The sequence below is a fragment of the Pantherophis guttatus genome, chromosome 2, assembly GCF_059756535.1.
Source record: "Pantherophis guttatus breed Tessera chromosome 2, ASM5975653v1, whole genome shotgun sequence".
NCBI lineage: Eukaryota > Metazoa > Chordata > Lepidosauria > Squamata > Colubridae > Pantherophis > Pantherophis guttatus.
In genome coordinates, this window is record NC_142064.1 from 135,077,274 (window position 1) to 135,091,697 (window position 14,424).

Here is a 14,424-nt window from a genome sequence, read left to right on the forward strand (position 1 = left end):
AAGCATCTGGAGCTACTTTGTTTTGTAGATGTTTGTCTCCTGATAGAACTTCGATTGCTTTGGTATTTTGAGTGCTAACGAAGGCAGAACTGGAAGAGCTTGTGATCTTTTCACAGATCTGTTTCATCTTTCCACTTAGTCTGTTTTAGAAGCTTTAGAAATACCTTTAGGATATTCAAAAGCTAATTCGGAGATTCAAGAGCATTACCTATGGATCTTTAACTCTTGGTAATTTGAACATGTAAGGTTTTTACTCACCCCTTTGTAGATATCCACATCCAGGGTGCTATTATCTGATTGAAATATGACAGCTTGGGCAAAGCTTTTATTTGCACAGATGTCATGCTGTAAATATACAAGTAAACATTTTGTTTTACAACTAAAAGACCCATGTGGCACAAAACAGTTTTTTAAAAGAATAACAACCAAGAAGAATTCTGGTTTACATTGACCTTTTCCTCCTGTAATGAGGAGGACGACGAGGAGGAGGGAATGCTGGCATTCAAGAAAACTTGAAACACACAAGAAGCTGTCCTTCTAGTATAGCCTCAAGCTCTTTTGTCCATTCACTGGTCTTGAAAGACCAGCCCAAATAAAAAGGGAGTACGACAGGTGCTACCTTCCAAGTGAGGGGAAAGGAGAGGCAAAGAGCGTTTGACATTGCTTCTTTCCATCACAAATTTTATTGCTTTTTATTTATTGTAAAGCATCCTGTCTTGGTTACATGGAGCTGATAATCCTACTGGGGGTTCTATTCTATTATCCTTGGTACTTGCCGTAGTGGTTTAAGTCTCCCTTCTAAAAGCAGGAGAAGAGAAGCTGAGGTTCACATACAAATTCCGCAATCACACAGAAACCTAACAGTGTATGCACAATTCCTCCTTCTCTTTTAAACCAGAAGCATGAACAAGATGAAGAAGGAAACAGGATACAGGTGGTGGGAAGAAAAGGTATAACAACATTGGCAAGAGAGGCAAAATGGAGGAACAAAGCTGGATGGAAGGAAGGGAAGCAGTAACTAAGCAGGAAAGGAAAGAAGCATTTAAGAAATTGGAAAGTACATTAACCCATATGATTTGGTCATGTCCATTTTTGGTTGTTTTTTTTTTTTTTAAAACAGCATACATATATAGAAGTGGCTGTATGGGGGAATCTTTTCAAATTAAAGATCAATGACATTTTGTATTATATTCCAAAATTAGGGAACCTGAACATTTTTGAAGAATATTGCTCATATTGGGCATGGGGAATAGCTAACGGAATTGTATTGAGAAATTGGAAATGTATTATTGTATTGGATATCAAACACTGAATTTAAGAAATATGTAAATCATCTTTGAAAAGGTTATTTCTACTAATTTTTTCTACTAATCAAAAAATGATAATAGTATGTTTCCCTTTGGCATAAACACTATTATATTTTACAAAAATAGATAATTTCATGGGTAATTTTATATATTACAAACAGATTAAATGAATTGGGGATAATTAATTATACCAGTTTGGTATGTTATTTTTTTCTGTTTATTTTATTTTATTTTTTTTCTTTTCTTGTTTTGATTTTGCAATTTCTGAATGGTAGGCCCCTCAGGTTAGGGTTGGACGAGAGTTGCTGTCACTAAGCAATGTGGTCTTGAAGCATGTCATGTGACTGCACTGCTTAATGATAACGGTCCCAGAAATCCTGCTTGCCATCATTAAGCAAGGACATCACATGACTGCAATTTCCAACTTCTTGTTGGTTTCCCCATTGATTTTGCATGTGGGAAGCCAGCAGGGAACGCCAGAAATTATGATTACATGATCATGGAACATGGTGAAGGCCAGAGACCATTTTATGTCCTTTTCGTTCAGTGTTGTTGCAAGTTTGAATGGTCACTGAACACATGGTCGTAACCTGAGGACCACCTGTATTACTGTTTTATTTTTTATTTTTTATTGTTTTTTTCTGTATTACTTTTTTAAAAATTGCAACAAAAAAATTAAGTAAGGATTTTTTTTTAAGTACTGTGTTTCCCCGAAAATAAGACCCTGTCTTATATTTTTTTGAACCCCGAAATAAGTGCTTGGCCTTATTTTCGGGGAGGTCTTATTATTTTGGGGCGCGTGGAACAAGATGTGACTCCTCTTGCCGTCTTACCTGATTTCCAGCTCTGCGTTTAAATATTTTTGAGGAGGGCTTATTTTCTGAGGGAGGCTTATTTTAGCGCATGTGCTCAAAAGCCCGATTGGGCTTATTATCAGGGGATGTCCTATTTTTGGGGAAACAGGGTATTTAAAATAATCCTTGCACTATAAAGGAGCATTTATTGCTTACTAATATAACATGAAGGAAGTAAAGAAAACACTCACCACTTCTTGGTTTGTCTTTTTATAAAAAGCTTCGGCAAAGACTGAGACAACAAAGACGTTGATGATGAAGGAGATAAAGAGGGCAATGCAGGATTCAATGAAGAAATACTTGTTGGCCTCACTAACTTCCTTCTTTTTGGCCCGATTCACCTGTCGAGACTAAAACAGAAAAAATCGATTCACACAGCCAGCAAAATGCAGCTTCATTGAAGTAAACCTCTCTTCTCTCTTCAACTGCCCTCATTTATTTATTAGATTTTTTTTTACCCTGCCTTTGTTATTTTACAAATAACTCAAGGTGGCAAACATTCCTAATAATCAGTGGTGAAATCTAAATTTGTTACTACCGGCTCTGTGGGCGTGGCTTGGTGGTGGTGGGGGTAATGTGACTGGGTGGCGTTGCCAATTTTTTTTTACTTTTAAAACCATTTTTTACATGTAAAACCATGTAAAAAAATGCTTTCAAAAGGCTCTGACGATCCCAGCTGAGTTGCCTGATCTTCAGAGGGTTTTTAAAAAACCCTCTGCCGATCAGGCAACTCAGCTGGGATCATCAGAGCTGGGATCGTCAGAGCCATTTAAAAGAAAAAACTTTTTTTCTTTTAAATGGCTCTGCCGATCCAAACTGTGTTGCCTGATCGGCAGGCAACTCAGCTGGGATCGTCAGAGGCATTTAAAAGAAAAAAAGCCTCTGATGATTGCGCGGATCAGCTGGGCATGGGGGGCGGGGGCAGGGATTTTTGCTACTGGTTCTCTGAACTGCCCACCACCATCACTACCTACTCGCCCAAGCCGATCCAAACTGGGAGCATTTCACTCCTGCTAATACTCCTCCCTCCTATTTTTCCCATTGGCCCGAAGTTACCTTCCTGGTTTTCATGCCTAAGGAAAGCCTAGAACTCCTGGTCTCTAGGCCAGCACCTTCACCACTACACCAAACCGGCTCTCACTTTAGAAACAAACCTAAATTAACGATGCTTGTGGAACCTCTGCCATACAGGGAGTATTTTTAAGAAGACCAGAAGTTTCTCTTTGCTAATCTAGTGCTCTTCATGGGCCGGAGATCCTGAAGGAAAACCTGCTCATGGAATTTCCAACTGTGGTAAAAGCACAGCCTTTGTCCATGAAGAAACAAGGGCATGCATGTTGAATGTGATTTCACTGCAGCAGGATTAGGGAACTATGGCCCTTTTATGACTTGTGGACTTCAACTCCCAGAATCCCCGAGTTGCCTCAGGAATTCTGGGAGTTGAAGTCCACAATTCATAAAGGGGCCATAGTTCCCCATCTCTGTACTATGCCATTGAAGAAACAAGACACGGGTGCGAATAGCTTCCATGAGGAAACTCACACTTACCTTGACCAAAGCAGAATGCAGATACATGTTGTGAGGCATGATGACAGCGCCTACGATCCCAACAGCTTGCTCTAGCTGGGCAGGCCCACAGCCTTCACAATAAGGCATAAACATCCCTTTCAGCAGCTGTCCCTGGTCTGGCTTTACAGTTATATACTACAGAAGACACATGAGAAGGCATACAAGCAACAAGAAAAGACGTTGGTATTAGCAGTGTCCTTGGCAAATCTCAGAGTCTCATTCTTAAAAAAAAACAACCCACAAATATAGAAGTACAAAGTTTTTCCCTACAAGATATTTTGTTTTTGAATATTTTGTTTTGAATATTTTGCCCAAAAGACAGGAAAAGGCTTATGAGAGATTCAAAAGTTTGTACTGTTCATTTTAAAGATCTAAATATATAAATGCAATGTTACCTCATATCCAAACGTGACAGCCATGATAGTAATGAGGAAGGCAAACAATGCTTCCAGTTTCCTCAAACCTAAAAGAGACACACAACCACTATTAATAGGAAAATTAGTATTAGCTAATTAATATAATTAAGATTGTTTTTACCCAGATTGAAAAATATGCTCAGTTCACTGAATGGAATACATACCAGTACATACATATAATGCAGCTATTATATTATAACTAGATCAGCAGTTAAAATGCATCCAATTCAGCACCACTGTATCCTGTTCTCGTTCTCTCTCTCTCTCTCTCTCTCTCTCTCTCTCTCTCGTTCTCTCTCGTTCTCTCTCTTCCTCTCCCTCCCTCCAAATCAGAAGCTGAGCTACTGAGGGGAATGGAAGAAAAAAATAAACACACATCTATGAAGCAGAGGCACAGAAAGGACAAAAAAGTCACCTCCTTTATCATAGGAGAGAAAATTCCAGATGAGTGGAAGATATTCCCACAAGGTATGAGGTGGCACAGAAAGAAAACTGTATGACTCATTGAAAAGAGGTGCCAGAATCTTGCAACATTCACAAGCCATATGCTGTGCTCCTATTAATGAACTCACTAGCTTAGATAGACTGTGAGCAAAGGGACAAAGCTAATCCTATGCATATTTAGTCAGGAGGAAAAAAAAAGCTGAAATCAAAAACCTACCTTTCCAGATCAATAATGTAAAGGTTTACAAAAAGCAATATATCTAAGTATATGTCAATCACGGTGTTATTTTTCTTTTACCACTGGATACATTTAGAATTCTGGGAACATGATGTGGCACTATGGCTACTGCTGGGGAGATGAGGGGTGAATTCATATTCAAAAAAGTAGATAAAGTTATGAAGCCCAAATATCATAAAGGTAAATTGAGGCTTATGGACACTGCACTGAGGAGCTTAACATTACCGCAAGCTGGTGGGCTAGGTCAAACATGCCACTGGGTGCACAAATGTACATGCACAACCCCTGCTCAAAGACTGATATGAGGAGCAGAGAATAGCTATCTTCCTGCCATAAAGATTTAATGAATCCAAAGTTTTCCTCAAAAGGTGCACTGTGACATTATGTTGCAAGTTCTGTCCTTTGTGTACATAAATGCAATGTCACCTACAAAGCAGCAAAGTTTATGTCATAATGCTGCAATTCGCATGCCACCATTTCCATCACCATCCAGCCTTGCCAACCCTTCCCAGTTCCTATCATTCACTCCTCTCTCCTCATCACTTCCGTTTCTTCTATCAACAGGGCCTCTCATGCCTTGGGTCTGCTTCTATCCTGGCTCGGCTGCTGAGGAATTCTGGGAGTTGAAGTCCAGGAGACTTAAAGTTGCCAAATTTGAAGATTCCTACTTTACAGGAATCTACTATAATCAATGGTACAATTCCCATAAAGAGCCTGCGATCCTTCCTAAATAGAAGAACTGCAGATTTAGCAGCTGTTCTAAGATGGCGCAGGAATAAGACATAAAATTCTCTCACTGTTGCCAGAGAGCTGCTGATGCAGGCAAGGCCTGAGGGGCTCTAGGTTAAGTCATTTCAGCAAGATGGCAGCAGCACTGGGGGAAAGTGGGATTGGAGAAAATCCTAAAATTCTCCCATAATACCTCTGGGGTATGTATTTGGGTTTGCACGGGAAAGAGAGGGAGAAAGCACATATAATTGTCTTCTCTGCATGGCAAGTCATTTTTGAAAGGAATCAAGTTAAAACCTTTCCAGATTTGTGCACAAAGTGAAATCTCTGGAGCGTGGCAAGCAGAGCCCTTCCCAAACATCAAAATGCCTTAGCCTCATTGATCAAGAGATTATTTAAGAGCCAAAATAAATTTACTTCAATAAGAAAAACGCTTACCATACTTATCCAGGAAGAGAAACACAAAGGTATCAGCTATTGTTATAAGCACTCCGCCCCACAAAGGGATTCTGTGGAAAGACAAAACAGAACAGAAAGCTTCCTTAACCAGGAAACAAATGGGCAGATTACTAGAAATTTATAGAGTGAAACATTGCCCATTTCTAGCAATCCGTGCAGAAAATATCATATTTTGTGTAAGCTTGGCTGTTTCCACTGGCTGAAGTGTCATTTCAGAAGACCAAACATTGTTTTAGGATGCATAGAGAGCAAGCTGATTCCATTGTTTGTTTCAATGCTTCAAAAGGAAGCCATCTACCTGAGCTGCAGCTATCTAATAACTCTCAGCTCTGAAATTGAATTTGTATAAGCTTATTCACAAAAGAATTGAAGCAACTATAGCTAGGTGCACAATGCAGCAGGAGCCCCAACTAAGCTGGCAGTCCCACTTGGAATTCGGAGAACCTTTTGCTTTTGTTAACTGCACAATGACTCCTGGAAGGGCTCCCCATTCAAAAAATGGCTGCTATGAGGAATACAACCTATTGCAAACTGCTGATTTCACCTGACACCCTTCTAGTGCCTCACTCCTAGCTGCTTCCTTCTGCTCTTGCTTTTCTTTGTCCCTTTCTTGTGCAATGGACACTCCTCTAAACAACTCACTAAGATGCAGTTACCCATTAAGTTTACTTTTTAAGAAATTTTGGAGAGCAGAGGAACTTGGAAGTTTAAGATGTTACAGGTGCCTTGCGACACAGCAGCTTCTCTTTTTTTAAAAAATGTAAATACCGTGTTTCCCCGAAAATAAGATCCTGTCTTATATTTTTTTGAACCCTGAAATAAGCACTTGGCCTTATTGCCATGCGTTCAAAAGCCCAATTGGTCTTATTATCAGGGGATGTCTTATTTGGGGGGAAACAGGGTATTTTAAATAGATCTAAAAAGTAATATTAGGTAATGAGCATGATGGCTACCAAAAAGGTGTCTGGTGCCATTTGAGAGTACATATATCAAGGGACTATATTGATACAGGTAGTCCTCGACTTACAACCACAATTTAGCCCAAAATTTATGTTGCTAAGTGAAAAATTTGTTAAATGGGTTTTGCCCCATTTTACGACTTTTCCTGCCATATTTGTTAAGTGAATCCAGCTTCTCGATCTAATGAGGGCTGTTTGATTTGTACCGTGGGTGGGAGGGGCAGGTATGGTGGAAGCAGGGGGCCATATCATGTTTCGGGAGTGCGTACTCGCTATCTCCGAGCGATTGCGCACTCTGGTCCCCAATGCTTCTCTTGTTCCCCAGGTAGCACAGATCCTCAGGGCCTGGGCCATCGGCTGATGTTGTGCAACGCCAGGTCCGTGATAAATAAGGCCCCCCTCATTTACGACCTTATTCAGGAGGGGGGAGCGGACCTGGTGGGTATTATGGAGACCTGGCTGGGTCTGGAAGGGGGGGTGCCCCTTGTTGAAATGTGCCCACCAGGTTTCCGGGCATTCCATCAGCCGAGGGCCCAGGGTAGGGCCAGGTGGTGGTGGTTTTTATTAAAGAAAGTCTATGTCCGAGGGAGGCCACTGTACCTCAGATAGCCAGATGTGAGTCCCTCCTTGTGAAGTGGGGTCGTGGGGTGCAGATGGGCCTGCTGATTACGTACTTGGCTCCCTGCTGCGTGGCAGCGGCCCTGCCCGAACTGCCTGACGTGATAGCCGGGGTGGCGATTGATACCCCCAGGCTTATGGTCATGGGGGATTTCAACCTGCCATCTGTTGGTGAAACGTCAATGGCAGCTCGGGAGTTCATGGCTTCCATGACGGCCTTGGACCTGACCCAGATAGTTCAAGGCCCTACCCACACGGGGGGACACACCCTGGATTTGATTTTTGTCTCTGGTCAGTGGCAGAGTGATCTAGAAATAGGGGATTTAGTCACCAAACTCTTGTCATGGTCTGATCACTCTCTTCTTCGCATGGACTTTTGAACCGCTACACCTCGCCACAGGTAGACGGAACCGACTAGATGGTTCCGTCCCAGGCACCTGATGGACCCTGATAGGATCCTGATGGAGCTTGGGCCATTCCCTGAGGCTCTGGCTCACGGCTCGACTGAAGAACTGGTGGCTGCCTGGGATAGAGCGGCCGCTGGAGCTTTGGACCGCATCGTGCCTTTGTGGCCTCTGACCCGGTGCCGATCCCAATTGGCTCCCTGGTTTTCCGAGGAGATGAGAGAGATGAAGCACCGGAAAAGACGCCTGGAGAGCGACTGGAGGGCCAGCTGCTCCGAATCTGACCGAACACTGGTGAGGTCTCATATTAAGATCTACCTAGTGGCGATAAGAGTGGCAAAATCTAATTATTTTTCCGCTCTTATCGGGTCTGCAGAGAACCACCCAGCAGCCCTGTTTAAGGTGACCCGCTCCCTCCTTCATCTGGGGGCGAGGGAAGACCCCTTGCAGGGCAGGGCTGAGGATTTTGGGCAATTCCTGCATGACAAAGTCACTCAGATTCGGGAAGGCCTGGACTCAGATTGGATAGATTTGGATGGGGTGACGGAGGTGGGTCTTGAGAATGTTATCTGGGAGGGGTTTGACCTTGTGACTCCCGAGGACGTGGACAGGATTCTGGGTAGGCTTAGCGCTGCCACGTTTATTGGACCCGTGTCCCTCCTGGTTGGTGCTGGCCTCCCGGGCGGTTACACGAGGCTGGCTCCAGGGGATTATTAATGGTTCTTTGAGTGAGGGTTTCTTCCCTCCCTCTCTGAAAGAGGCAGTGGTGAAGCCCCTCCTCAAGAAGCCTTCCCTGGACCCGGCTGTATTAGTGAACTATCGTCCAGTCTCCAACCTTCGCTTTGTTGCGAAGGTTGTTGAGTGTGGTGGCGCGACAACTTCCCCGGTACCTGGATGAAGCTGTCTATCTAGCTCCGTTCCAGTTGGGCTTCAGGCCTGGGTACAGCACAGAAACGGCATTGGTCGCACTGGTTGATGATCTCTGGAGGGCTCGGGACAGGGATTGTTCCTCTGTCCTGGTCCTATTAGACCTCTCAGCGGCTTTTGATACCATTGACCATGGTATCATGCTGCAATGATTGGAGGGGTTGGGAGTGGGGGGCACCATGTTGCGGTGGTTCTCCTCCTTCCTCTCCGACTGTATGCAGTTTGTGTTGGCAGGGGGACAGAGGTCGACCTCGAGGCGCCTTGTTTGTGGGGTGCCACAAGGGTCAATCCTCTCGCCCCTTCTGTTCAACATTTATGTGAAGCCGCTGGGTGAGATCATCTGTGGTTTTGGGGTGAAGTTCCACCAGTATGCTGACGACACTCAGCTGTACATCTCCACCCCGGACCATCCCAATGATGCCCTTGACGTGATGTCCCGGTGCCTGGAGGCCGTGTGGATCTGGATGGGGAGAAACAGACTCAGACTCAACCCTTCCAAGACCGAGTGGCTGTGGTTCCCGGCGTCCCGGCATAGTCAGCTGGTTCCATCGCTGACTATTGGGGGCAAGATTTTGACCCCCTCAGAGAGGGCTCACAACTTGGGTGTTCTCCTGGATGCACAGCTGTCCTTGGAAGATCATATGACGGTCGTGGCCAGGGGAGCTTTTTATCAGGTTTGCCTGATACGCCAGTTGCGTCCCTTTCTGGACCAGGATGCCCTGAGCACGGTCACTCATGCTCTCGTCACGTCCCATCTGGACTACTGTAACGTTCTCTACATGGGGCTCCCCTTGAAGAGCACTTGGAGGCTCCAACTGGTCCAGAATGCGGCCGCGCGGGTGATTATGGGGGTGGCACGGCGCACCCATGTAACACCTCTCCTGCGCGAGCTGCACTGGCTCCCGGTGGTCTTCCAGGTGCGATTCAAGGTGTTGGTCACCACCTTTAAAGCGCTCCATGGCTTAGGACTGGGGTATATACGAGACCGCCTTCTGCCACCGATAGCCTCCCACCGGCCAATACGCTCCCACAGAGAGGGGCTCCTCAGGGTGCCGTCGGCCAAACAATGCCGACTGGCGACACCCAGGGTGAGAGCCTTCTCTGTGGGCTGCCCCTAGAGGTTCGTATGATCCCTGACCTGCGTACCTTTCGCCGCGCCCTGAAGACCCTTTTGTTCCAACAAGCCGGGCTGGCCTAATATGAATTTTAAAATGGGTGTATATTAGTTTTTAATTTTGTGGCCCAAATTTTTATATATTCATTTTTAAATTGTTTTTTAAATTTTGTAAGTTTATATGTGTTTTAATATGGCTGTACACCGCCCTGAGTCCTTTGGGAGAAGGACGGTATAGAAGTTCAATAAAATCTAAATCTAAATCTTCCCCATTGACTTTGCTCGTCAGAAAGTTGCAAAAGGAGATCACATGATCCCAGGATACTGCAGCCGTCATAAATATGAACCAGTTGTCAAGCATCTGAAAGTAAATAACATGGCCATGAGGATAGCAATAGCACTTAGACTTATATACGGCTTCATAGTGCTTTTACAGCCCTCTCTAAGCAGTTTACAGAGTCAGCCTATTGCCCCCAAAAATCTGGGTCCTCATTTTACCCACCTCGGAAGGATGGAAGGCTGAGTCAACCTTGAGCCTGGTGAGATTTGAACTGAACTGCAGCTAGCAGTCAGCTGAAGTAGCCTGCAGTACTGCACTCTAACCACTGCACCACCTTGGCTCGGATGATACAATGGTGACACACAGTTTTTCATAACTGTGAAAAATGGTCATAACTCACTTTTTTCAGTGCCATTGTAACTTCGAACAGTCACTAAACAAACTGTATTGTAAGCCGACCTGTACTACATTAAGTTACATCCTGGTATTATATGTGACCCTCAAAAGTGTTGGTGATTTTCTTCACACCTTTCAGAAGGTGGTGCAATCATGCATCCAAAGTCTGTCTATGGTCCTCAGCCATGATACAGAATAGAATAGAATAGAATAGAATAGAATAGAATAGAATAGAATAGAATAGAATAGAATAGAATAGAATAGAATAGAATAGAATAGAATAGAATAGAATAGAATAGAATAGAATAGAATTTTTATTGGCCAAGTGTGATTGGACACACAAGGAATTTGTGCATCAAGGTTTCAAGCAGCTTTATCAAGATGTATCAAGAGTTGAACACTGGACTTTGCTTGTTCCTTAGACATTGGACTATGGCTTTCTCACTAATCCATTATACAAGTAGTCCTCCACTTACGACAGTTTGTTTATTGACCGTTCGAAGTTACAACCGCACAGAAAAAAGTGACTTAGGCACATTTTTCATGCTTAACAACCGTTGTAGCATCCTCCTGGTCCCCTGATCAAGTTTCAGATGCTTGGCAATGGACTCATATTTATGACGGTTGCAGTGCCCTGGGAACACATGATCCCCTTTTGCGACCTTCTGACGAGCAAAGTCAATGGGGTAGCGGATTCACATAACCACTGTGTGACCAACTTAACAACTGCAGTGATTCGCTTTACACCTGTGACAAGAAAGGTTGTAAAATGGGGCAAAACTCACTTAATAAGTGTCTCGCTCAGCAACAGAAATTTGGGGCTCAATTGTGGTCGTAAGTTGAGGACCACCTGTACCAGAGAGGGGTATACACATACTAGTATTCTGAGGATGCTCTCTTGATCAGGCTAGAAATCCTTGCAATCCAAGGCTCAGTACCACAGAATTACCAACTAAACTGAATCTGGAAGCTTGTAAGCAGGATATGAAAGCAATAACCCTCTCCTGCTGATTTTCCCTACTAGCAACTTGCATTTAAAACATATGTGCTTCTTTTGATTACGGAGTTAATAAAGTATCAAACAGCCTAACTCTTCACGGACTACACTAATTAAAATCAGTGGCTATTAAACAGTGAATTTCATAACTTAAATGCATTTGGTCAAAATATCTTTTGATTACTTCAGGTTACCCTGATTCAATGTTAGCAAATGCCTCTTAGGGCTTTTCAGGGGAAAGACACAAGAAAAGGGCAAAGATCTTTAATTAATTGAAATAAATAGAAAAAAAAACAACTTGAAGGAACTGGGGCTAGTTTTGCTTAAATGCCACACTTGTTTTTTGTTAGAGGAAAGAACATTTGTCATATAATGAGATTTTGAAAATTTTGAGAGCACAAAATGATTTTAACCGATCGAAACACTGTCTGTAATTGTTTGGAAGGATGATGTTTTTATGTTGTTTTTGCAAAAAAAAAAAGTCACCTGCCTCATTTCAGTCATTGAGAAACTTTTCACATTTGAAAAGTTCATTTTCAAATATGACCTATCTACAGAAATTTTAAAAAGAATCTTGCCATTAAAGTGTGATAATAAGTTTACACACCCTATGACTAATATGTAAATATTATCAGTGTCCAATTGCCAAGGACTGCTTCAGTGATGGAATGCATTGACTGGGGAAAGAATTCCTAGATTTGATATGGAATTTTCTTGCTTGATTGTATCTCTGTGTTTTTTCAACTCATGACTAGCAGGACACTGTTGAAACCACAAAACACTCAGAATGACATAGCTAACTTACTTCCCAACAGACAAGAGGTTAATGGCAATTGCTGAGCCGATGACTTCCTGCATATCTGATCCAATGATAGCCAGTTCCACCATCAGCCACAAGATAAGTCGAGGAACCTACAGTAGGCAAAAACTCAGAAGGTCATGCTTAAAAGTGGAATCTTCTTCACCACATGTCCTCCACCCCCGGGAGTAACCAGGAGCTGCGGTAATTAGTTCCCTTCCAAAAACTCTTTGCAAGGGACCCATTCATATCTCTGCCAACAGCAGTCTGCCCCCTCCCTGATAATCCACTGGGTGGCAAGTCACAAAATTGGAAGGAAGAAAAAGAAAGAAAGAAAGAAAGAAAGAAAGAAAGAAGGAAGGAAGGAAGGAAGGAAGGAAGGAAGGAAGGAAGGAAGGAAGGAAGGGTAAGAGAGTGAAAGGTAAGAGAGAGAGAGAAAGAGCAAGAGAGAAAAAGAAAGAGAAAGGGAGGGAGAGAGAGAAGGAAAAATGGAAAAGGAGAAGGATAAGAACATGGTGAGACTCATTAAGTCTGCCTACTGCTTAATTAATTAAATTGTCTGTGAAAGGAAGCAATATTTGTCCTGAACCTCTTGATAGTTTAGAATCGAAACATTTTGTCCATCCTGAAGTGCCCTCTGTAAGAAGTCAACAGAAAGAGACACACTCTTCTTTTCAGGGTACAATAGCAGTGATGTGCACTCAATTACACAGATTAGATGACTTGCAAAATATACTTCAAATCTTAGTTTAATGCTTTGGTTCAATTCTAGCTTACAATCTCCACAATGATTCATACACCCACAGCCTTCAGAAGCCATCCAAAAATTCCTTCCTCCTCCCCCATGCATTGTGCAATGAGAAAGAATCGCCACAATCTAATTTTGGAAAGCAAACTCCCCTAGCAAAGGGAGGATTAAGCGTCTCCTGACCAGCAACCACCTACACGGATGGTTGTGCCGGGAATTTGGCAACTCAAAAAGATACCCCAAAACTTTATAAACTCACTTCTAAACCAAGAGATAGCTACACAGCAGATGCTGGAGACACACAATTACAGGCCAGGAGTTGCTCTGCTCTGGAAAGAAATGAACATTGAGAAGACTGCAAAAGGCGATTCTGGATTTGGCTGAAATGTTTGCTAAATCTTTTCAATCCTCTCCTGGTATTATCTCCCTACGGTATTTCAGGAGAGGGAAACCTAAGGAGGCCCAGGCTTACGAGAAGTGCCGCCTTTGCAGCTCCCTTCTTATGCCAAAAGTATCGGTCCTCCCAGAAACTGACTCCTCCCATGTAATTCAGAAGTTTCTGATGGGACCTTCATCCTGGCAAGGAGGATCTGTGTTGGAGCAGTTTCCACACAACCTTAGGAAAAGATCATTATTACAATAGGAATTTAACCTGGATATTACCAGAATTAAACATACTACTTACTAAAAAATATTCTAACTCCAGGGAAGGGAAAGGCAAGCAATTGGTTTTGTCCATTTTTAAAGATTTCTATGCTGTTTTCCTTCAGATGTGCCAGATCCAGGATATGTATAATTGCCAAATCATCTACGAACATGTATATGTGTACACAGACCACCCAAAGATAAAAACAATGGAGCAACCAAACAAGGGATAATTAATACTAAAAGGAGGGGGAGAAAGAAACCCTGGGTTTTGTAGATTTCTGCGCCTGTAAGCAACTGTCTTGTCGAAGCAGGCCCAAAAGGAATTTCATACCGAAGAAGATATTCTATAAGCCTGTCTACATCCAGGTTTTTAGGAGATTCATTTATCAGTAATTGAAATAATTATGGGAAGAACATCAAACAAATACTGTAGAGGTATTAACTTGAACAGGGAAGACAGAAAGGGAACATTTACAGACTAATTTGGAAACCAAAGGTTCAGACTCTTAAAATAAAAA

The 14,424-nt window shown here is 42.9% G+C and overlaps 1 protein-coding gene across 3 annotated transcripts in view; it reads right to left on the minus strand.

Moving 5' to 3' along the window:
- SLC11A2 (solute carrier family 11 member 2) overlaps positions 1–14,424 on the minus strand; it is a 65,112-nt gene that overhangs the window by 24,572 nt on the left and 26,116 nt on the right. For all 3 annotated transcript variants that reach the window (XM_034412215.3, XM_060688925.2, XM_034412214.3), the window contains 6 exons: positions 12,517–12,623; positions 5,996–6,066; positions 4,126–4,193; positions 3,710–3,865; positions 2,353–2,511; positions 259–345 (listed from right to left, as the gene is read on the minus strand). In XM_034412215.3, coding sequence (XP_034268106.2) covers positions 259–345; positions 2,353–2,511; positions 3,710–3,865; positions 4,126–4,193; positions 5,996–6,066; positions 12,517–12,623 — 648 coding nt within the window. The remainder of the gene's footprint in view (positions 1–258; positions 346–2,352; positions 2,512–3,709; positions 3,866–4,125; positions 4,194–5,995; positions 6,067–12,516; positions 12,624–14,424) is intronic.